This window comes from Mastigoproctus giganteus, chromosome 6, assembly GCF_048544385.1.
Source record: "Mastigoproctus giganteus isolate SK-2022 chromosome 6, ASM4854438v1, whole genome shotgun sequence".
Lineage (NCBI taxonomy): Eukaryota > Metazoa > Arthropoda > Arachnida > Uropygi > Thelyphonidae > Mastigoproctus > Mastigoproctus giganteus.
The window spans coordinates 222055709-222081324 of NC_143580.1; the positions used below are offsets into that span (position 1 = coordinate 222055709).

General features: G+C 37.2%; 1 protein-coding gene across 1 annotated transcript in view; it reads left to right on the plus strand.

Annotated features, from left to right (window-relative positions):
* The first annotated feature begins 7394 nt into the window (after nt 1-7394).
* The window catches only part of LOC150085011 (lysosome-associated membrane glycoprotein 5-like), a 98775-nt gene continuing 80553 nt past the window's right edge, over nt 7395-25616 (plus strand). Inside the window, exon 1 of the mRNA XM_090375713.1 lies at nt 7395-7511. Coding sequence (XP_090231839.1) covers nt 7433-7511 — 79 coding nt within the window. The 5' untranslated portion in view covers nt 7395-7432. The remainder of the gene's footprint in view (nt 7512-25616) is intronic.

Here is a 25616-nt window from a genome sequence, read left to right on the forward strand (position 1 = left end):
GTTGACCAAGCTTTTCTCTATTGAAAGCATTACTTGAGCATTTAGCCTTTCCTGATTCACAGTGCTCCTTAAAAATGTTTTTATTCTTTTTAATGTCGAATGGCAAAAGAACTTTTATGAGTTTCGTAAGTTCACTAAGAACTTCAGCTAGATTATTTTCTGAGATAAATTTCAGCAAGTCAGTTAATTTGCAGTAATTGTGTAGATCATGTCTGCTATAGAAAACTTGTAATTCCGTAAGAAGTTTTTCTCTTTCAATCATGGGATATGCTTCAATAGTCTCCCGTACCTCTTAAGCATGGGCATTTTCGTACGAAAAATAACAAAGTTCTCCTTGTTAAACAATTTAGCAGCAATTAATTGTTTTGTAAAAGAATATCTCTCACTTATATCAACACTTATATAGTCGCATACTTCCTTCGCTTCAATCTTGAGTGTTTTTGAAGGATTTTCACAGTACATAGAAGTCGTGATTTCTAGAATGGCATTCTTAAAGTTTCCTATATATTCATGTATTTTAATTGCCTCAATTTCTCGAGATTGCATTTTATTATAAATAACTTCCACGTGAGGCATTATCTGATGAAAAAGTTGTAACCAGAACTCGAATTTTTCATTACTCAAGATGCGCAAAATTCCAGTTGCTTCTTAAATCGTCTTATCTGAGTTTGCTGTCGCTTGTAGTTCCTCCATGCACCTTTTTAAGAATTCAAAATTTTCATAAACTCTGTTCATGGTGCGCATATTGAAGTTCCATCTTGTAGGGGAAGGTCGGGCAACACGGCTGTCGATATGCTTTCTGAGAACAGAGAGACGCTGTGGTGATCTCGAGAAAAATGTTGGTATCGACATGAGGTTCGAAAAGAATATTCTTGAATCTCGGGTACTACTTGCTGCAGTTCTCATCATCAGATTCAGTTGGTGTGCATAGCAGTGAATAAAATGTGCATTTTTGTACACTTATTTTATCTTAGCCTGAACTCTTCCTTTCTTGCCTTTCATCACACTTGTGCCATGAAATGTCTGAGCAACCAGTTTTTGAGTATTTCCTTCGAGGATTATGTCTAACTGATCTATAATGCACTTCGATATTCCGTCTTCCGTTTGGTTTTCCGGAGTGAAAAAACTCCAAAAACTCTCAAAAATGTCTCCATTCGGTTCATATCTCAGAACAATTACCATTTGTACATGTTCTGAAACATCTGTTGTCACCAACCATGACAGCTACGAATGAAGCTTCTTTCATTTTTCTTTTTATTTCATCCCGGCATATTTGCAGCAAACAGTCAAGAATATCGTTGTTATTATTATTAGCCATATGGTGCAAGAACGCCTGAGGCTTATGCTATACAAGCCAAAAAAAAAAAAAAAAAAATTCCGAGTTACCCTGAGAGAGAGAGAGAGAGAGAGAAGTAGAAAGGAATCACCAAGAAAGAGAAGAATGATGATATTCAGCTCAGGACCCTGGATGTGGGCGCTTCCGTAGCCAGGTGGGCAGGAGCAGCAGTGCGTAGCACACGCTTCTTAATTAGACCCGGGTTCGAGCCTGTGACCACCAAATACGGAGGATGCGGAAAGGTCAGGGAATGACCACCGCATATCCCCGGAGCAATATGGCCTTAGTTGCTAATGCTCCTAAAAACCAAAGAACAACAACCCTGGGTGTGCCAAGCGCATACTCACCAGATGTGAGCCCCTGGGGCATTCTGACTAGTTTTTGAAATGCCTTTAAATGCTGCATTACTTTCTAAATGGTTCTTTAAATTGGAATCTAATGTACAGGCGAAATTTATTAATCCTCTGAATACTCCTGTATTTTTAGAATCGTGTTTTTCATGTCCACGTAAAAGAATTTCAAACTGTCCACAAATTTTAATGCAGTCTATCCCCAGGGGTTCACATCTGGTGAGTATGGGCTTGGCACACCCAGGGTCCGGTCCTCAGCTGGATATCATCATTCTTCTCTTTCTTGGTGATTTCCTTCTACTGCTCTCTCTCTCTCTCTCTCTCTCTCTCTCTCTCTCTCTCTCTCTCTCTCTCTCTCTCTCTCTCTCTCTTGGGGTAATTCAAAAATCTTTTTTGTCTGGTGCAGTATAAGCCTCAGGCTTCCTTGCACCATATGGCTAATAATAATAATATTATTATTTTAGATAATACCTCACGATTCTTGGTAACTTTTCTGTTATGCTTGCAGATCGAAAGTCTGTTGGCCTCAGTAAGTTATTCTTTAATGTTTAACGCTTCCTAAAAGCAATAGTGAAATCACATTATCAATGTTTCTTCGAACTCTCATGTTTTAGAGTTTTTTTTTTTTTTTTTTCATTCTGTTTATGTTTGTAAAGCCACTTTTTGTCTACGTTAAGTCACCTTCGAACAGTAAACATGGAAAACAAAAGAATGCATTTTTAACTTCACAATCACAAAGCCAACTTTTCCTTTGGTACCATTCAGTTTTAAAACTGCGAATATATCTCTTATTATTACTTATTTCCTGCGCTGAGAAATTTGAATCTTTGGTGTGCGGCGGCCTTCTTTTTTAATCGTTTTTTTTTTTTTTTTTTTTTTTTTGGAGAAAGTTTATTACTGTCACGCGATTTACTTCATGGGGAAGCATGGAGGCCATGATCGAATCAAATTTCACAAAATCGTGTGTCGTAGAAATAATGTTTTACATCATCCCATAATAGAACCTCAACTTATCAAATTCAAGCTCAATTCGCAATTAAGCTGTAATCACATAATTACACTGTTCAATGTTGAGTATTGATTTAACACTGATATTATTTAGTTAATTAATGGGAATTCAGGGGAATAACAAAGAGACACCGACATTGTGGCTACACACCCATCATGGTCAACGATGAAATCTGCACTGCGCGCTTTACAGCGACTTGAATTCGTTTCACCTATAAAAAATGTATATTGGCAAGTTGCCAATGGCAACCAACTACCAGATATTCACTGGAATGCAAAATGTCACTGCGCATAGTGAAGCCTGCGGTTAATTAAACTTCAAAATTGGAATCAATTTCGTGTTTTTATTCGTTTATTATTGAAATGATTACTGGAAATGGATGATGCGCATACTATATACCTACTGAGCTAACCGGGCTCTGACGTGATCTCTTTTTATTAAAATCTTATAAGAAAGAAGAAATAATGCATTCATTTTTATTGGAAATTTTAAAAAATAAGAAACATTACGACACCTCCCCCAAGACGACACATATCTTTGTACACAATGTGTAAAATTATATTTTAATAAGAGGTACAGTTGTCACTTCCGTTATGGAGATTTTTCACTTTAAAAAACTTCGAATTTTTTTTCTCAAACTCAAGGCGAGAGAATTTTAGAATCAGTTTTCTTTGTACATCCACGTAACTAGTGTTTTTTGTTTTTTAATCTTCACACAGATGTAATAAGATAAATTCATTAAAGAATATACACGAAACAAAACGAAATTTACGAAGTAATTTTAGAAAATGTAAAATCTAGCACGAAGAATGGCTAAAGTATGATTAATTAGTATGAGTTAATTGGTTGGAATGAAAATAATAAATCGGAAATACTTCTGTGAGAAAGACTGCATGTTGATATTCCATTTAAGCAGACTTACACGAAATACGAATAACAGTGGTTCTGTTATGAAACTATTATGAAATTCACTTACATTTTAATCAAAACCAATTACTTTACGCTTGTCCGAAACAGTTGCACACATTATGGCCTTCTCTAATCTAAACATGCAGTTCCTCACAAAAGTATAGGGATACCAGAAGCATTCAAGAAAATGAATTTTTATTAAAGAAATTATTAACACATTGATGCAGATCTGGAATGAATGATAGCATTTATCCTTTAAAGGAGACTTGGCAAGAGAAATCCCATTTCGTAAAAGCTGTTTTGTGGGATTCAAATTAGAACTCTGGACTGGATAGACCAATTGTGGAATTTCGTTTTTCTGAAACCAAACTTGTAAAAACTAGAACGAAGGCTTCATGAGATGGGGCATTGTGGTATTGGAATATGAAAGGCCCAGTTTTGTAGAAATGACAGTGTAGATACAACGGAGTTGTACAATAATATCAAGACGCGTTCAGTGTCAGAAAAAGTATCCCATACCATCCTAAGAGAGTAGATTGATTTATTTCAATTCAGTTTTGGTTGTTTAAAGTAGGAATTTAATTTCTGAGTTATCATGTCTTACGCTCAATTGGAAATAAATCAGGTACTTTCCTGGCCTGTTAGGCCAGGAAAGTATATCAACATTGCAGAGAAGCTGCCTGTCAAAATTTGCAGAATAGCTTAACTGTTGGTAGAATTACAAAGAGACAGTTTCAACGTAACGCCGGCTTGAGCGATTGCCTGGGATAAAAATTAGTGGTGAATATCATAAGATTTTTGCTACCCTGCCCAAATGTCATATTCCTTGTGATGTGAAAATATCAAAGCCAATATCAGAGATATTAGCATACCGAACCAATCTAAAACGAAAAACACAAGTATGATAAATTAGTGGGTCACCCCCTAACCTACGATCATCTTGCATGCAAATAAAGCTCCATAAGAGAAACAGAATATTTTCAGGAATAAATAATCTTTTTTTCTTTATCGATGATAAACAAAAATCTAATTATATGGTTTCCAAATAACTTTATTTTTCTCTCTACCCTAATTAAAGCCAGATATGGATGGTTGGATTATTATTCCTCCTCACGTTCCTTCAACCAATAATATTCCAAAAAAATAATGTTGAAAAATCACGGACTGTACTGAGAGTCCATCATAGTACAATTGTTGAAAGTCATGCCTCTTAGGATGCAGCAATCGTACGAGGGGGTGTTTGAAAAGCTCGGTGGCCTGAGGAAGAAAGATTTGGTCTGATAGCATGTTACCTTCCAACATAATTCCTTTTGAAGTCAATATACCGGTACTTTTGCCACGAATGCTACAATGCGTCCATTCCAGCTGCGAAGAAAGTTTTTCTCTTGGGCCTCCAGGAATGCATCCATTGCAGCAATGACGTCACAATCGGTGGGAAAATAGATGCGTCAGGTATTTTTTCAAATTAGGAAATAGATGAGAGTCTGATGGTGCTAGATCTGATGAATACAGGGGATTGCCCAAGATTTTAAAGCCTCACTCATATAGTGCAGCTATGGCAATGACATACTGTACTTGCGAACAGGCACGTTGTCCTAATGGAACAAGACTTCTTTGCTGAGTTTTGCTCAGCGTTTAAATTTGATGTTTTCATACAAATGACTCACAAGGTCTGAGTAATATGCCCCTGTGACTGTCTGGTCTTTCTAAGGTAATCCACTAGTGGCACTCCATCAGCATCCCATAAAACCGATGCCATCACCTTGGTGAAAGACTTGGCTTTCTTTGGACGGGCGAGAAGAACTGTTTCTACTGTTTGGACTACTCCTTTGTCTCCGGCTGAAAGTGATGGACCCACGTCTCATCTATGGTCACAAACCTTGCAAGAAAATTTGCTGGATCTGTTTGAAAACAATGCAAATATTCATTTGACAACTTTTATAAGTTTTTGATCTGCGGTCAAAATTTTGGGACCCATCGTGCTGACAACTTTTTAATAGTAAGAAACTCTGTTATTATGTGTTGTACACATTATAATAAGATGCCCAAGTCCCTGACAAAAATCTTGCTATCAATCCCGACTAACTCAGCCAGGGAGTGAAAAAGCCCATGAAAGTCCCTCACGTCATTGATAGGATTCAAACCCGGTTCTCTTCCACCCAGTGTGGGAATGACGGTGGCAATACCACTGTACTACAGCGCAGATTCGCGTGCCTTAGATATATTAATTTCGGGGTTTCCAAATTCTGAGGTTTGATCAGATTCTTAAAATCGGCGTGTGTTCGGATACTTTTGGGGGTAGTATATACTGTATTTCGTAATATGTAGAATAAACAATAACACATATTGAAAATGGATTATGCTAGGTATCAAGTTGGTTATTAAAAAAAATAAAAAAATAAAAAAATAAATATATATATATAATGTATGTATGTGTGTCTGTAATAAAGCTAATTAGCATTTCATCCCAGGAATCTTTGTATACATAAAAAATTAGAAAAGGCTAATGTAGTTTGGAAGCGAAATTGATTTCGGCCTAATGGTGTTAAGCAGATTTTATTATTATCTGTTGCAGTGCTGATATAAGTTTCTTAAAAACGGTTGTAAATCCAGTAAAAGAGGCAGCGAATATAAAAAAAAGAAGCGTGCACAACGAGAAGATTGATTACGATGTGTTTTAGAAAATAAAGTAAAAATTATCAATGCACAAATAAATTACACAAACAGGTTACTGTCTTTAAGAGGTGTTCATAATTTTTTCATCTACTAATTGAATTAAGGTAATTTCGTTTATCAAACCCATATTTTGGAAACTAAGTAAAATTTGTCTTTTGCTCATCATAACAAGATGAGCAAAAGTAAAATTGCAAAAAACCGAAAGAAAATTATTCATTAAGTTACCTTGGTCTTTCGCAAGGAAAATCGATTATCCACCGTCACCTGTAAGAAAAACTCAATCGCTTTTGCCTTGCTTTTTTTGGCCACCATCCTTATGTACATGGTGCTTTAGTAAAACCGATCTCATCATCGGTCCCTGTTGAATGCAAAATTTATCTACTCTGTAGTTTTCATTAACCAAATGCGCAAGGAGAAGAAAGAAAAGAAAAATAAACATGTATATAAAGTGATAGAGACTTTAAAATCTTTAAAAAGCGATGTAAACTTTTATCAAATCTAAATTATACCAAATATTTTCGGTCTATATCTAAAATTTTGAAAAAATATATATCCCGAATCTATTTCTTCCACAGTGACATAGCTAACGTACACTATAGAATTCTGCATTTATTTATGCTAATGGATATTAGAAACATGAAAAGGAAACGAAACAGTCATTCTTTGCTGTATATGGAGTTAAGATTTTTAAGGCAAACGGCTTAGACAAGCAAGCTCCACAGAATCTCTGCTGGAACATAGGAAAATTGCAGAGAGCAATAGAGATGAAAGAATAAACTAATTATTATTTTCTTTCGATTTTTCATATCGATTTTAGTTTCTTCATCTTATCAACTCCCAAACCATTAAGCTCTTACGACTTAATTAAGTAACATTGCACGTGCTAAGAATCTTCCCTCCTTCTATTTCTCATCAGAAGCGGATGAGCGTTTTGCCAGCCAGAGGTGATGCTGGCTATGCTCTAAGTGGAAAAGCGGGTACATCGATCCGTCCGCTCGACACATTCTTACAAGAACCCCCCCCTCTCCACTTCAAGCTACACATGCGCGATCGGCAACTGTCAACAAGCAGCTCTGGTGTAGAGGGTGTACTCTAGCCCAACGCTAATCGCTTTGCGGAAGTTGCTGATGCTCAGCTCCATCTAACTTGTAGATGTGTTGGTCAGAGAAACGTCCCCGAGTCGAGATGTGTACATCCCTGATGATGATGCTCTTCTTACTCCTATATTCTGGTAAGTCCTTAGCACATCCTTAAATTTTGAGTAATTCATAATCGGCAACTTGGCACAGAAAGCGACAAATTAGCTTGAAGCCGAGGCTACCATCGTTGCCAAACGCAGTTACACTTCCCTTGACCTTGTTCTAAGGTCTCGGGTGTAAAACTGTCCTTCTGTTGTTCCCGTTCAATTAGAACACTGTCGGTTTTGTAGTGAGAGAGAGAGAGATATTTTGATTTGGTTCTTTTATGATCTCGAAAATGTTTAAGCAACCAAAAGTTAAACCTTCAAATGGTTTCTTGGATAGCAACTCCTTTTGTAGAATGATTACCTGATTACCTGGAAGGTGCATGTCCTAGTACACAATACATTTTTCCAAGAAATAGGAGTACTGAAAACTGTTTTCTCATATTTTACAATGAAAACTTTTCTGACTTCATTCTGAGTTAAAATTGGCTGACTAGGTAATGCTGAACTACACGCTTTCTGCTGTTATTACTCAGGATTCAAGTGAAATTATATCATTGAAGCCTCTAGAGGCATATTAAGAGAGAAACCAGGTAAATGGGTAAACAATCTATTCTCATCCCATCTTGTATTTTCTGCTTCAAAATTACACTGATTATGTTTAAAATTCCAGCATAATGGCATCCATTTAGCTAATCCGCAATTCCCCCTCCTTCCCTGAATAGAATGATTACGCATTAAACTGAAATAATATAAAAGAAATCCTCTACGATGCAATCAGTAAGACGACTGCTTTCGACATAAAATAATTATTTAATACTTGTAAACACATACGTATTGCCACAGTCTATTATAATTAATTTTATATTTAATAAACTTTAATTTAATTACCAAACGATATTTACTGGTATTTTTATCGTCTGCAGTTCTTGACTGTATATGAAAGCTTTTCCCGCCATGAAAATTATAACAAATTATGTTTTACGATTAATGCTGCCAGATTCATAAAACTGTAATTTATTTTCTATTTAATTTTAGAAAAAAGTCCTCGAATAATTATCTTCATTATAGTTATTCAGTTCAAAAATTTTAGTCGCTAATAACAAAAATTTTAAATTTTCACTATATGCTAATTTGATAATAATAATTATACTTATATATGGAATTAAACACAGCAAATTAAAGATATTTTTAGATTTATAGTTAAAAATATTTACATACATTATTTTCATACTCACTTAAATTTTAGCTGCTATAATTTGATTAGTCTTTTGCTTCTGCTAAAATCACAGGCAATATTAGCTAAACTCAACGTAAATAACCATTAGTACCGAGATTGAGATTATGATAACAGAACATGCAATACTGTTTATCGAAATTCTAATTAAAAGCTTTTAATGATATTATTGCATGCGATCATTATAAAAGTAAAAATATAACACTTCATCAGCCAAATGAGCTAATTAAAATCGATAGTTGCGTTTCATATTACTGTATTATCTTTTAGTTAGTGATGCCTGGTATGCAGATTAATGCTGTTAACTGAAATCTGTTTTTTTTTATCTTCTGGTCGCTGATGATGATCGAATCCATTTAGTAAAGTGCAAAAAAGAAAATTAATTAAAGGCAAATTCAGATTTTTAATACGAAAAACAAGTGGTAATTAAATAGGTAGGTTTATATGAATATGTGTTTATTTATTTTACAATGATTATATATTAAGGTATAAAGAAAATCTATTTTGATAATCCTTACATGTAAATGAATTAATCACTACTATTTAATATTAGTAGAATTTTATTTTATCATTCGTTTTTTATCGGTAGATAATTATATTAAGTCTGCATAGATCATTTAGAGGATTTTAATATTACTAATCCGAAATATGGTATTTAAAAGTGTAGATATTTTTAATCGCGTGCGATGATCGTTTAGTTTCGAATTTGATATTTCGCCATTTGCATCAGTTAATGTTACAGCTATTACGATTAATAATTCTTTTTGGATTTTTTATTCTTTGTATGCTTATTTACTGTTCAAAAAATATTTGAATATTATGATTATTCAAGTAAAAAATAACAAAAAATTATGAACACTATCTTCATAGAACTGTAGTTTCCACTTAAAGAAAATTGAAAGAGGGGAAGAGATGTAATCTCTCTCTCTCTCTCTCTCTCTCTCTCTCTCGTTTTTCTTTTAATTTCCCATGCGTGGTCTCCCATCCAGACAGAACGGGAGGCATCAAATGAACTGTATCTTACCTGTATGTACTACCTACACGTGGAGATTTCTCCCCTTCCTCCTATACGGATATGTTCATTATGTAAATGGCAGGCAGGGAAGAGATTAATATGACCTTTTATCTGCACAGCAGGAAGCGAAGGAAGTCACGAAAGTAAAGCCAGAGAAATAAAAATGAATACACTTCTCTAGACAAACAAAAGAACATTGGCATACGGATACTTATGATTCCCCCCTTCCTTTTTTTTGTTATAAATGTCTTTACTGAATAGAAGTTTGTGATCTTTTCGTTTAAACCAGTACCCATTTCGACTATTCGTGTTTGAAATTAAAAAAAAAAAAAAAATCAATAATGTATATCAGACTGATTTGGCCTACTGTGACACATTTTGGCACAAATATGATATCATCTTCCGGGGGACAATAACGTATCCATCCCTGGAGTTACAGTTTTATTGGACGTTCAATGAGTAATGACCGCCAACCCCAGAGGGATTAATAAGGGATCGGGTATCAATGACTGAGTGTGCAATAGGAAACTATTTTCGTCGATGATTATGCTAATGATAGGGGATGCTGTTGGCAGACAAATTATTGCATTCTTTAGTAGGAGCTGCTGCGAAAAAGGCGCAAGGTATTTACAGTCCACTACTAATGCAAACCCATTAGTGTTGAGTTGCAGAGCATTTTTCATGCGAACTTAAGGCAACTGTAAAGAAGCTGAAACAATTTGTACTCTTAAGAGTCCAGAATGTAACTTGACATGTACGAATAGAACTTTAGTATTAGAGTCTGTGAAGTCATGTCACGTTGTCAACTTTTTATTATTATTATTTTAGCATTCGATGTCGGAAAAAGTTTCCAGAACTATTCTATATGATAATAAAGTAAAAGTCTCCTGCTTTTAATATTAAAGGCATGCAAAAATTCTCTTCCTTTCGTATGTCGATATTAAAAAAAATAAAAAAAGCTTCAAAGGAGAAAAATAAACATGCAGCATCACATATATATTATTTGTTCTGCGCAAAATGTGCATTGCATATAAAGTTTCTGAAGGTATGACTTTCAGCGACATCTTTTCCTTGTACTTTGAAATGGTGTTAAATCAATTTTAAAAAATATACGTGTTTTAAATAGTTATAAATAATTTTTAACCTGTTAAAGTTTTCCAGTTTTTAGTTCTATCAATTATGTAATAGCTACGTCTAATAAAAAATCTAAAGTATAATTAAACAAAAATAAAATAAAATTAAATTAAAATATTTAAAATAGTAATAGATATGTTTTTTTTTTTTTTTCTTATTTTCTGTGTACTACTACGACCCATTTAAGTAACCCCGGAGAGTACACGTTTTCCCAAGATGACAACATTTGTTCCAAGAATCGATTTTTTGTTCTTCTCTTTCTCAAGGGTCATAGTCTTTTGGATCGAGAATATGCAGCCCTCGTGGGTAGCAAGCACTGTTGGTATAATCACCATCCTCCCCACAACCCGGTGGAAAAGACTTGAGTTCGAATTCCGTCAATAACGCGAGGAATTTTTATGGTTCTTTAAAATTACTCAGTCTCAGGCAAGGATAGGATGGTTTTTTTTTTCTTAAATTCGGATTTTTGTCCAAATCGACCACAGAACGCACACAGTTTACTGACATATTGTATACGGCGCATAGGGGTCTAAGTTGCGGATGCGCCTAAAAACCCTAATACTACCACTATGAGGATATACAGTTGTACTGTTTTGTTTTGTTTTTTTTTTTTTTTTTTTTCTCTCTCTCCCTCTCTTTTGTTCACAAACCTTGGATAATCGATTTTCACCCTGTGGTTATACCAAAAGCTAAGGATACTGGTAGATTTTTTTTTTTTTTTTGTTCATTGGACAAACAAAATTGCATTCGATCCATTTGTATGCCATTGTATCTCCAGGCTAGTTCTGTGGTTGCAGCAGACAGACACATTGTAAAATTCAAATATTTATTATTTTTACTGAATATTTATGATTTAACACCAAGTTTAACGAATACATTGTATTCAATTCAATTGGCCAAAACTCACCACGCCAGAATGCGAGGTCTCTGTAAAGTAGTGAAAAATCTCGTGGGGGATAGTTTGATGAAAAATCAGTACAGTTGTTAATATTAATCATTTCAATATTTTTTGCTGTAAATTTTTCAATGATTAATAAAAAAAGTGTCTTTTTTTAATATTAAACCTTATATTTTAATAGGTAATTTCAAAAACAAATGAAAGAAAACGGTTGCCATACGCTATGATTCCAAACTTTTAGGCGGGAGTGTATATAGCTGTTCAATGTGCTATATCCCAAATAAAAGTATACATGTGTATGCCAAAATTATAAACTATTTTCAAATAGTGTATAATTTAGATAAAATCATATAGAAAAACGCATGGGATACATATAAATTAATGGGGGACATGGAAGCCTACGATAGATATAAGCTGGTCTGTAACCAAGTCACAAAGGAGGTTAGGCAGATTATGAGAAATCTTTGGCAAAGGCTGCAAAGAGTTTTTTTACTTATGTACACTGTAGAAGGAAGGAGAAAAATCAAATTGGTCCACTGCATATCGATGGTTCAAAACAAACTAAACGATTATTTTGCATCTACATTCACACATAAGGAGTTATTCAGGGAGGGGGGGGAGATGCTAGAGGTGAATTATACTCTGGCAGTGAGCTAGATGATTTTGTAATAACTGAGAGCAAAGTGGAGGAGAAATTGTTGAAGATAAATACAAGAAAGGCACTTGGGATGGATGGGATCTATCCAGTTATATTAAAGGAGGCAGAAAAGGAAGTAAGCAAACCCTTATCCATAATTATGAGAGCTTCCTTGGACTCAGGGGAGCTACCCATGGACTGGAGATGTGCAAATGTGACCCCAATTCACAAAGGAGGATCAAAGGCTGACACAAGCAATTATAGACCTGTGAGTTTAACTTCTGTTCCAGAGAAATTAATGGAGGCACTGGTTAAAGAAGCACTGCAGGATCATCTAGACAAGACTTAAGTTATAGCTCGGACACAGCACGGTTTTGTTAAGGGGAAATCTTTTCTGACTAATTTGATTGGATACTATGATGTGGTCACAAAGGAACTGGATGCAGGGAATAACTTTGATATCATATATTTGGATCTTAGAGAGGCTTTTGTTACTGTTGCACATGGAAGACTGCTGCACGAATTGGAGCAGTGTGACATTGGAGGCAAATTACTGCTATGGATAGTTATGGTTGGTTGAGTGGGAGAAGACAGAGAGTGGTAATCAATGCACACTGCTCTTCGTAGACTAATATTATTAGTAGAGTCCCTCAGGGATCAGTGTTGGGTCCATTGTTGTTTTCTGTATTTATTAATGATATTGATGATGGTATATCAGGCTTAATGTCCAAGTTTGCAGGCGATATGAAATTTGACAGGGTTGTTAATGACACTAATGATAGTACGCTGCTGCAACAGGATCTAGAAAAGTTGAGCAGATGGGCTGAGAGGTGACAACTGAAGTTTAACATTGACAAATGTAAAGCATTGCATATGGGAAGCAGTAACCCCAGAGTAACGTATCAACTCTGTGGTACTACACTGACAGTGATAGAGAATGAAAAGGACCTGGGGGTAATTGTGCAGGCAGATATGAAGTTTTCTGAGCAGTGCAGACGGTCTGCAAGAGTAGCTCATGGTGTCTTGTCAATGATATACAGGAATATTTCTAGCAGGGATAAGGAGGTGATTATTCCCTTGTATAAGGCAATGGTCAGGTCACACCTTGAGAAAGTATACAGGTCTGGAGGTCTCATTTTAGGAAGGATGTAGAGCTGTTGTAGCGAGTGCAGAAATGGACAACAAGATTAGTGAATGGAACATAGGGTTGCAAATTACAGTGTCTGGAGACTAGGCACCTGTAAGGTGATCTGATTGAGGTGTATAAGCCTTGAATGGTTTGAGCATGCTCAATGCTGATGGGATTCTTCCTTTTGCTCAGAATAATTGCCTGAGAGGCATAAATTCAAACTGAGGAAAGACAGTTTTTGGACAGATGTGTGAAATTTGCCTTTAGCCAGCGGGTGATTGATTGCTGGAAACAAACTTCCATCTGTCGTTGTAGAAGTTGATAGCTTAAATAGATTCAAGGCAGAACTAGACAAACATTTAGAGCGAGTGGATAGGCAAAATTAGAAGGTTTTTTTTTTTTTTTTTTTGGCTGATGCTATATAAGTTTGCTTTCGTGCTGCCTCCGTAGCCAGGTGGGAAGGAGCAGCGGTGCGTAGCACACGCTTCTTGATTAGACCGGGGTTCGAACCCGTCACCACCAAATACGGAGCATGCGGAAAGGTCAGGAATGACCACTGCACCGGAGCAATATGGCCTTAGTTGCTAATGCTCCTAAAAAAAAACCAAATAACAACAACAGCTTTCTTGCATCATGTACCTTTACTAATGCTAATGCTAATTTTTAATGTTTTAGCTGTGTGTGAAGTGAGGTTGTTTTGCTCATACCTATTGCAAATTCAACGTCGTGTACTAATTGCAAATTAGCATTAGCATTAGCATTAGTAGAGGCATATGATGCAAGAAAGCAAGCTTATTCAGCATCAGCCAAAAAAAAAAAAAAAAAAAAAAAAAAAAACAACCACTACTCCCATTTCACCCCTCAATTCGTTCGAAATACCTGTCCAGCTGAGCCTTAAATTTGTTTAGGCTATCAACTTCAACAACAAGCGATGGAAGTCTATTCCACAAACCAATTGCCCGCTGGCTAAAGGCGAATTTCCGCACATCTATCCGACATCCGTCCTTCCTCAATTTGAATTATGCCCTCTCAGGTGATTATTCTGAGCAAGAGGAAGAATCCCATCGGCATTGAGCATGCTCAAGCCATTGAAAGCCTTGTACACCTCTATCAGATCACCTCGGTGATGCTAGTCTCCAGGCTCTGTAATTTGCAAACCTTAAGCCTTTCTTCGTAAGAGCAACCCTTTGTTCATTCACTAATCTTGTTGCCCTTCTCTGTACTCGTTCCAGCAGCTCTACATCCTTCTTGAAATGAGGCCTCCAGACCTGTATACAGTACTCAAGGTGTGCCTGACCAATGCCTTATACAAGGGAATAATCACATCCCTGTCCCTGCTAGAAAAATTCCTGTATATCATTGACAAGACACCATGAGCTACTCTTGCAGCTCGTCTGCACTGCTCAGAGAACTTCATATCTGCCTGCACAATTACCCCCAGGTCCTTTTCATTCTCTACCACTGTCAGCGTAGTACCACAGAGTTGATACGTTGATCTGGGGTTACTGTTTCCCCATATGTAGTACTTTACATTTGTGAATGTTAAACTTCATTTGCCAACTCTCAGCCCATCTGCTCAACCTTTCCAGATCCTGTTGCAGCAGCATAGTATCAGTAGTGTCCTTAACAACCCTGCCAACCTTTGTATCGTCTGCAAACTTGGACATTAAGCCTGATACACCATCATCAATATCATTTATAAATACAGAAAACAACAATGGACCCAACACTGAACCCTGAGGAACTCCACTAATAACATTAGTCCACGTTGAGCAGTGTCCATTGATTACCACTCTCTGTCTTCTGCCACTCAACCATCCCTTTATCCATAGCAGCAATTTGCCTCGAATGCCACACTTCTCCAATTTGTGCAGCAGTCTTCCATGCGCAACAGTATCAAAAGCCTTTCTAAGATCCAAATATATAATATCAAAGTTATTCCCTGCATCCAGTTCTTTTGTGACTACATCATAGTATCCAATCAAATTGGTCAGACAAGACCTGCCCTTAACAAACCCATGCTATGTCTGAGCTATAACTGAATTCTTGTCCAGATGATCCTGCAGTGCTTCTTTAACCAGTGCCTCCATTAATTTTCCTGGAACCGAAGTTAAACTAACAGGTCTATAATTACTTGTGTCAGCCTTTGATCCTCCTTTGTGAATTGGGGTTACATTTGCACATCTCCAGTCCATGGGTACCTCCCCTGAGTCCAATGAAGCTCTCATAATTATGGCTAGGGGTTTGCTTACTTCCTTTGCTGCCTCCTTTAATATAACTGGATAGATCCCATCCACCCCGGGTGCCTTTTTTATGTTTATCCTCAACAATTTCTCCTCCACTTTCCTCTCAGTTATTAGAAAATCATCTAGCTCACTGCCAATGTTTACTTCACCTACGACATTCCCCTTCCTGAATAACTCCTCATGTGTGAATGTAGATGCAAAATACTCGTTTAGATTGTTAGCCACCTGAGCTGGATCCTCAACTGTTGAACCATCAACATTCAGTGGACCAATCTGATTCATCCCTTTCCTTCTTGAGTTTAAATAGGTAAAGAACTCTTTTCTGTTTTTCTTTGCATCCTTTGCCAAGGATTTCTCATAATCTGCCTTTGCCTGCCTAATCTCCTTTGTGACTTGGTTACAGACCAACTTATATCTATCATAGGCTTCCACGTCACCCATTAATTTGTATGTATCCCATGCATTTTTCTTCTCTGCCATATGTGTCATTAGTTCATCTGACAACCATTTAGGCCTGAACCTTGAACAATATTTCTTGGTTGGTATGTAAAGCCTGGTAGCTTCCAAGATTATTTCCTTGAATGCTTCCCATTTTGAATTTGCTGTTGGTAACATCATCAGTTGGTCCCACTGTATAGAATTTAAATACTGTCTCAGACCATCATAGTCGCCTTTACGAAAGCAAAAACCCTTCCCTTTACCTCTGATGGTAGTTACCTCCTTGAGTAAATCCCACTTCAGCACACTGTGATCACTGCCACCCAGTGGTTCATTTATCTGCAGATTCCTAATGCATGAAGAATCACTACTGATAATCAGATCAAGAGTATTGCTCCCTCTAGTTGCCTCCCGAACATGCTGGTGTAGAAAACAATCATCCAATAAATCCACAAAAGCCTTGCTAGTGTGTGAGTGACCAACCCACAAATTCCAGTCAATATCTGGGAAATTAAAATCCCCCATTATAAGACTCTCTGATTTACTGGCCCATTCTATTTCCCTGTACAGTATCTTATTATACTCATCAGAGTCATTAGGCCTATAGCACACTCCTACTCTCAATTTTGATTTACCTATGCTTATGTCACACCAAACTGGCTCAACACTGCACTGTCCAGCGATGTCAACTGGCTTCACTTCCTTGGATTTTATGTGTTTTTTAACTAATAGCATAACCCCTCCTCCCTTCCTATCCTGTCTATCCTTTCTGTAGACGTTGTACTCCCCAAATTCCAGTTCTGCATTCCTTATATCTGTGTGACACCACGTCTCTGATGTCCCAACAATATCTGCCTTTGATGTTTTGAGTAATACCTCAAATTCATCAAATTTATTTACTAAACTCCTAGCATTAGTTCAATGTCATTGAGTGGCCACTTTATTGGGTACACCTATTCATTTCATGAAATAGAGTGTCCCTTAAGTAACAACATGACGTTTTCGCTCCATGTGATCGAAAGCAGGTGGGTCGACATGTTGGAGATGCTGTAGTACGTGTGCAGTTCAATTTGAGAATGGTGAAGACAAGCAACCTTGCTAGGGTTTTCACGTAAGATTGTGACTGTGTTTATCGAGATTGGTCCAATAGCCAAATAACATCCAGCCAAAGATGATCCTGTGATTGGAAACAGTTGGCTCATATGAGAGGCCAGAGGCCAAAAGAGGCTGATAAGTCCTATGAAATATTCCAGGAAAATAAAAATCATCACTGCATGTTCATAAATACGCCATACAACAATTACAAAACATACGATAGCATGTTTTTAATTTTTAATTTCGAATATTCTAAATTCCACCAGATTTATTTCATAAAGGGGACTTCAAATATTCTTCCGCATTAAATTTAAGTTAATGACAGCATATAGACTATAAAGTATTTAAGGGCAAAGGTCTCATGCTACGAGGTAGAATGACTAATATGTAGGTTAGTGCAAATGCATCATTTTAAATAGCTATCTACCAAAGTAGTTAAATTAATTAATTAAATTGGCATCGTTTTGGTTATATTTCATATTGTGACTGCCTTCACAACGAGTTGCCATGGTATTGTACTACCTCGAATAAATAACACTTCATCAGTGGAGAAAACTATTGTTATTTATTCTCAGCGGATACCACCACCCAGACGGTGCCGTTTCAAAGCTTGTTGGCTTCTCTTCGGTCGGTGGGCAGGTACCCTGATGTTGCAATAGTGACAACCCAGTTATGAAGTATAACTTCACAATATGAAAGTCTATATCACTACGCACCATCAGGCATCTCTCATATTGTGAAGTTATACTTCATAACTGGGTTGTCACTATTGCAACACCAGGGTACCTGCCCACCCACCCACAGAGAAGCCAACAAGCTTTGAAACGGTTCCGTCTGGGTGGTGGTTTCATCTTCGGAAACATAGGACTTTCCACATTTTCGAAAATTCTAATTTTTTTTTTTTTTTTTGGAAGTAAGACATATAGCCTAAGTATTCACTGGTAATTCATTATTTTTATAAGATAATACAAAAGATCTGATTCCAAATCCCCACAGCGCAATAGCCACCAACCAGCATTTGAGTAAAATGTAAACTCAGTTTGGTCTAATGGGTAGCATGTTTGCCTGAGAAATAAGGTAGCAGATTCGAATACCACCTCCCGTATGGGGGTTGCGATGGTTCAATATTTTTAAATGTGAGGTATAAACAGTGTGATGGTTTCAGCAATCGAATTGCCTTAAAAACTAAATGCGTACTATTAAGTATTTGTACTGTGAACTAGTATTCTCTTTTTGATCTATTTTGGCCCAAAACTTCTTTACCCTATCTACTAAATGCATTTGAAATAACACTAAATACCTCTCACTTCCGGTAGCTATCAATACCAGAAGTGACAGGTAATCGGCTCCACTTCCTGTAGCTATCCCTACCGAAAGTATAGCCACAGAGATTAACATAAAAAGTAAAAATCCCATTTCTAAAAGTTTGTCCAATTCTTCCTTGAATTTATTTAAGCTATCAACTTCCACAACGGCAGATGGAAATTTTTTTACAGCAATCAACTACCCGCTGGATAAATTGAATGTCTCGCAAAAGGAATGATTTTATAGTTTGCAAATACATAATACCAGTGGCTAACAGTCCAGGAAATTAAACAAAAGGAAATTATTAATTGAACATAATGCATAAATTTAACACCTCCAGTCCACCCTTGTACGGTTGACTATACTCAGAAAAATACTCAAAAAATCCCGGATTTTTGAAAATTCTGAATTTTTTGAGCGTCAACTTTAGTCTGTAGTTTGTCAACTTTTGAGTGCAGTAATCATTTCGACAATTGCCTGGCTGCCCAGCTTCCTCTGCATATTTTACAGTTGTTCTAACATGAGTCTGAATATGGCATTATACAATGCTTAACGTTTATTCATTACTAAAGCGAATTATATTGATCAAAATAAATACCTAGATCTGTTTTTCCTCTAATCAATCTCTCTCTCTCTTCCCCCCCCCCGTTCCCTTGACAGTCTAGTCAGAGGTAAGACGTTAAAGTTAGTTTTACGTTCCTTCCGAATCCCACTTGTGGCTTACTCTCCTTACTAAGTCCATAAAACGTGATTACGGAGCAGATACGAAGCAAATGTTTTGTGGGCAGGCGGTCGAATGAGAAAAAGGATGATCCGCCGTCTCTACCAGAGTTATTTAGGTATACTGATGATATAGGAGAAGATCCCATGGCAGATGCGTTGCGTGATGCACGTGGACTTACCCTGGGAAATGAGCAGGTGCTGGTAGCAGTGAGTTCCTGCATCTGTAAACCAATGTTTGAAGCTCCCCGACTAAGGGAAAATAAACTCACTGCTAACGGGAATAAATTTATCTCTCCGCTGAACTTTGTCTTTCAATTTGGAGATAGCATCAGAAGTAGCAATAAATCTGTCGAATTCATCTTTCCATCTTCAACCAACACGCACATACCAACTCTCCCGAGAAAGGTTTTTTTTTTCCTTTCTAAGAACTTCAACTCAGTAGATATCGCTATAATTACAAGTTACGAAGTGCGACCACATAGTAATGACATTAATTTTGTACTAACATACCTTTATTGGTATATAACAATGAACTTCTTTTCAGAGCCTTCTTCCATTTGTGAGGCTGTACACTTTAACAAATGATGCTTCCACTGCTGAAAACATTTCTAGAACTCATCTGTTGTAATGCCTTTCACCACAAGTCATAATTTGCCACAAATTAATGCTGTCTTCTTGAGACCTGTTTGAAAGATTAGTTCAAGTTTCAATTCTTCAAATCATTGTGGCAAAAACGTCCTTTTGTTTGTGTCTTAGCACTCTTCATTTCGCAAATTCATTGGATACTAATGTCTTCATTAGCAATCATAATGATTGTTATCTATAATTTCGTTTCATTAACATTTTTCAGTATTAGTAAATACATTTTATAACAATGCAGTATTATCCATGATATTTTTAAAAAGTCTGGCTGCCACAGAATTCTGAATACCTTATCGTTATTTTTTCTCTGACCACAGTAAACAAAGTGGTTTATAGTCTTATAAACTACAGAAATTTAGTATGAACAATTAAAAAAAAATTCTCCTATCCCAAATGTTGGATTTTTCATCCCGCTAAATGGCTGACCAAACATAAACAGAACAAGCAATTTGCAGAACACCTATCGTAACTATTAATTCCTGTTTTTTTTTTTTTTTAACAACCAGTGAAAGGATAGTTCTAATAATTCTAGAACTCTACCATTGTAATTCCTAGTGTGTGTTTTGCGCCTGTAAATTGTATATATTCTGTTATATTTGTTTTTAATTATCACTAATAATTTGGAATAGAATATTCATATTTCAACCAGATAGGAGTTCCGTACTTCGACATTTTATTTCACATTTATTTGCAAAAATCTAAACCGAACTAGTATGATCCACAGAATTGACTTTCTAAGGCTTGATTGTAAACTAGATGCCAGTGTAATGTTTATGAGTTTGCTAGGACAGTATCCTTTACCTGAAGAACGGCCAATAGGTGTGCTGCTGTGCAATACTCGCGACACCACGGGATTATGATACAAAACCGAATTAAAATATAATATACGCTCGTATCAGTGCGTGTTATTTCAATATTTCAACCTAAGTCGAAAGTAGTCTTTGTGGACCTGTGTTCTAAGATATTATTTAAAAATTTCTATTACGAATTGTAATCAGAACTATTTTTACTAAAGAAATGTTTCATTGGTCTTGTCTGACCAATTTTATTAGATGCTGTGATGAGGTCACAAAGGACTGGATGCGAAAAATAATTTTGATATCATATACTTGGATTTCAGGAAAACTTTTGATACTGTTGCACGTGGAAGACAGCTGTATAAATAGGAGAGATATGACATTAAGGGCAAGTTTCTACAATGGATAAAAGGATGTTTAGTGGGAGAAAACAGAGAGTGGTAATCAATGGACACTGCTCTTCGTGGAATAATGTTATTAATGGAGTCCCCCAGTGTTCGGTATTGGGCCCATTGTTGTTTTGTATATTTATCAATGATATTGATGAAGTATATCAGACTTAATGTCCAAGTTTACAGATGACACAAAGGTTGGCAGGATTGTTAATGACAGTAATGGCAGCGTGCTACTGCAACAGGATCTAGAAAAGTTGGGTAAGCGGGTTGAGAAGTGGCAACTGAAGTTTAACATTGACAAATGCAAAATACTGCATATGGGTAGCAGTAGCCCCAGAGGAACGTACCAACTGTGTGATACTACACTCAGGACGGTAGAAAATGAAAAAAGACCTGAGGGTAATTGTGCAGTCAGATATGAAGTTTTCTGAGCAGTGCAGACAGGCTGCCAGAGCAGGTCATGGGGTTTTGTCAATGATATACAGAAATTTTGCAAGTAGGGATAAGGAGGTGAGTATCCCTTTGTATAAGACAATGGTCAGGCCACGCCTTGAGTACTGCATACAGGTCTGGAGGTCCCATTTTAGGAAGGATGTAGAGTTGCTATAACAAGTACAGTGAAGGGCAACAAGATTGATGAGGCGAACGAAGGGGTCCTCTTACCAAAAAAGGCTTGCTTAAGTTCTGCAAATTGCAGCGTCTGGAGACTAGGCGCCTGCGAGGTGCGTAAGTTGGCTCAATGCTGATGGAATTCTTCCTCTTGCTCAGATTACGAACCTGAAGGGGCATAAATTCAAATTCAAGAAAGACAGCTGTAAAATAGATGTGAGGAAATTTCCATCTGTCGCTGTGGAAGAAGATGATAGTTTAAATAAAGTCAAGACTGAACTAGACAAACATTTGGAGTGAATGCATTTTTTGAAAGGATTTTTTTTTTTTTTTAGCAAATGCTGTATAAGTTTGCTTTCTTGAATCATGTGCCTCTACTAATGCTAATGAATATTGAGGCTTGCATGTGTCGCTGTTTTGAAAAGCATTGAAAGATGAATATGTTTTGCTTTTATTTCATTATTAGATAGTGTTTCAAACTGACTGATGATTGCACTTTATTAACGAAAGCATTACTGTTATAAATTTAAATGTTAAGAGTATTATAAAATGAGATAACAGCAAAATGCTGTTTAAGGGTATATGCAATTATTCTTTTATGTTCGCAGAAATACGATGCAATGACAATATTTACCGGAAATTGTGTTCTCATATTCTGCTAGTAAATAGGACATTTTACGGAAATAAGACGATTTTAAAAATATGTTCTGAAACCTTTTTGAACTAATTAATAAATAATTAATTTAATAAAATAATTAATAAATGAGCATGTTCTTATTAGGAAGCAGAAATCACATGCATCAGAACCGTTCTTTCGTTGAGGTGTAAACGAAGAGCTGCCATTCTATACGCTGGGGTCCTATTTCCCCTAAGCTATGCACACTTAAGCTCATAATCGCTTTAGGTCCCCAGGGAAGAAGGGGAACGGTAATTCTTATAGATATATTAAAGCGAGTTATCATTGTCAGAGTGAAGATGTTTTTGAAGTATGTTGGTTGTTTAATGCATGAAAAGTGATCTCGATTTAGAAGTGTTCCTAAAGGAGAATTTAATGATTTGGAGATTTTTTTTTTTTCTTCCATTGGCACTTTTTCCAAGTGCGTTATGATAATTTTAAAAGGAAAATTATATAATCACAAATAATATAATATGAAAAGGCAACTACAAATGAAAGAAAACAATTTAATGCCATATATTCCCGCAACACGAATTGTTGAGGAGGCTTCCATCCCGCAGTGGATTGATAATGGCTGCAGTTTACCTTTACACCTATCACACAGGCCCATTTCTTAAGTCGTCATTGAAGATATGGAATGCAAATAGCATTGAGCGGGCATGGAACACGGAAAGTATTCTTTCAAATGCAACAAGGTTTAATTGACTATGATTAATTGCTTATTAGTTATACGCTATAGTGTGTGTGTGTGTGTGTGTGTGTGTGTGTGTGTGTGTGTGTGTGTGTGTGTGTGCATTATGTCTGTACAAGTATGTTCGTGACCCTGCTTGTATGTTTTGCGGGCTGAAAAACCCGAAGTAACTCACGAGAGAAAACCCTGTTCCCTCCGCTTGAAATCGGTTAAATGAAGCTCCGATTGAAGAGGTCTTTAAGAATTCCTGCAGTCACCGACGGGACGTCTAGATCTCCCCAAACGAGTGACAAGCGACTAAACAACCACACTGTGACGGAAGACAAATAGTCATAAATTTTCTTCATGAGAAACCTTCCAGAGTGTTAGATAATTTTTCTGAGACATCAGTGTATTCTTTTATTTTGTTATTGTATATGGAAATAAGATCTGTAATTTATCATTTTTGAACACACGATTTTGCCTGCGTGCGAGTCAACTACTTGTTTGCGTGCCCAAAGAAAGCCCTAACATTGATCTATTTACCTCTTCATTATCCTAAAGGCACGACATCAGCACACTGTAGCGAATCCTTTTACTTGGTAATACTGCAGGAGTCCGTTTATTTAAACAGCCCACACGATACTATTTGAAAAAATAAAAAAGTAGAATACAAAACTTAAACGATATTTGTTATCAACTCAAAAAACTTCAATAAAACAGTATACACTGAGTGATCACTGAATTATGACCACCTACCTAATACTTCGTAGGTCCTCCTTTTGCCTTCAGTACAGCAGCTATCCGAAGTGGTATTGATTCAACAAGTCGGAAGCGTTCGGAAGGTATGGCCAACCAAGCTGTGTAATGCGGTCAGCAATGCAGGTATGGAGCTGATTGGTGTATCCAGACGCTTGATATGCCTTTCCATAGTGTCCAACAAGTGCTCTATGGGATTGATATCGGTGGGGGTTCGGAGGCCAATCGATATGCTGGAAGTCAGAACTGTGTTCCTCAAACCATTCCTGCACAAGTGCCCGATGGCTCGGCGCATTGTCATCTTGGAAGACACCATCGCCATTCGGGAAAAAGTGTAACATAGTGGGGTGGCAAGTACACAGTCAGCAAGCAGTTGACGATAGCGGAGACCACTGATACGTTGTTCCACATGCGCCAGAGGTCCAAGTTCCTGCCAGTGAAACATGCCCTACACCATACAACCGTCTCCACCGACCTGCACTTTTGATACCATGCATGTTGGATGAAGAGCCTCATGTTGTTGACGCCAAATCCATACATGACCATCCAAGGTGTGGAGTAAGTAACGTGACTCATCCGACCAGCAGACCTTCTTCCAGTCGGCTAACGTCCAACTTGCATGCTCTTTGCACCAGGCGAGTCTTTTACGCCGATGAACTTTGGTTTGGAGAGGATGCCGTAGAGATCGTCATTGGTTTGTATGACAGCCTCCACCCTATTGGGAATACTTTCTACCAACTTCTGGCAGGTGTCGACCGGAATTTTCCATTGCTCCTGCAAAGCAGTTGCTAGAACCAGTTTGAAAGAAGGCAGTTCTGATCACAGCCTAATCGGGCGCCTTAGTTCGTCAAGGGGTTGCGGGTCTGCTATAAACTGGTCAGTCTGACCGTAACGTCATTGTCCACAAACCACTCTTGTGTGGAGCGTTGTCGTATGGATATTGACAGGGCCAGGTTCCGTAGCAGTGCGAAGTGTAGGTAGTACCTTGTCCAAAACGACAAAGTTCATCGTTGACTGTATGGATTTAGGCACCGCCACCAATGGACGAGGTCTGACCCAGCTGAAACAGTCCCATGCCATCAGACCAGTTCACTCAAACTTCATGGTCAAGACAATACACTCAGACAGGAAGTATTTTTCGGGCAATCTAATAACCAAATACATTAGCATTAGTAGAGGCATTTGATGCAAGAAAGCAAGCTTATGCAGCATCAGTCAAAAAAAAAAAAAAAAAAAAACCACTTCCACTTCACCCCTCTGTTCGTTCAAAATACCTGTCCAGCTGAGCCTTACACTTATTTAGGCTATCAACCTCCACCACAAGCGATGGAAGTCTGTTCCACCAACCAACCACCCGCTGGCTAAAGGCAAATTTCCGCACGTCTATCCTACATCTGTCTTTCCTCAATTTGAATTTATGCCCTCTCAGGTGATTTTTCTGAGCTAGAGGAAGAATCCCATCAGCATTGAGCATGCTTAAACCATTCAAGGCTTTATACACCTCTATCAGATCACCTCGCTGGTGCCTAGTCTCCAGACACTGTAATTTGCAAAACTTAAGCCTTTCTTCGTAAGAGCACCCCTTTGTTCCATTCACTAATCTTGTTGCCCTTCTCTGTACTCGTTCCAGCAGCTCTACATCCTTCTTGAAATGAGGCCTTCAGACCTGTATACAGTACTCTAGGCGTGGCCTGACCATCGCCTTATACAATGGAATAATCACCTCCTTATCCCTGCTGGAAAAATTC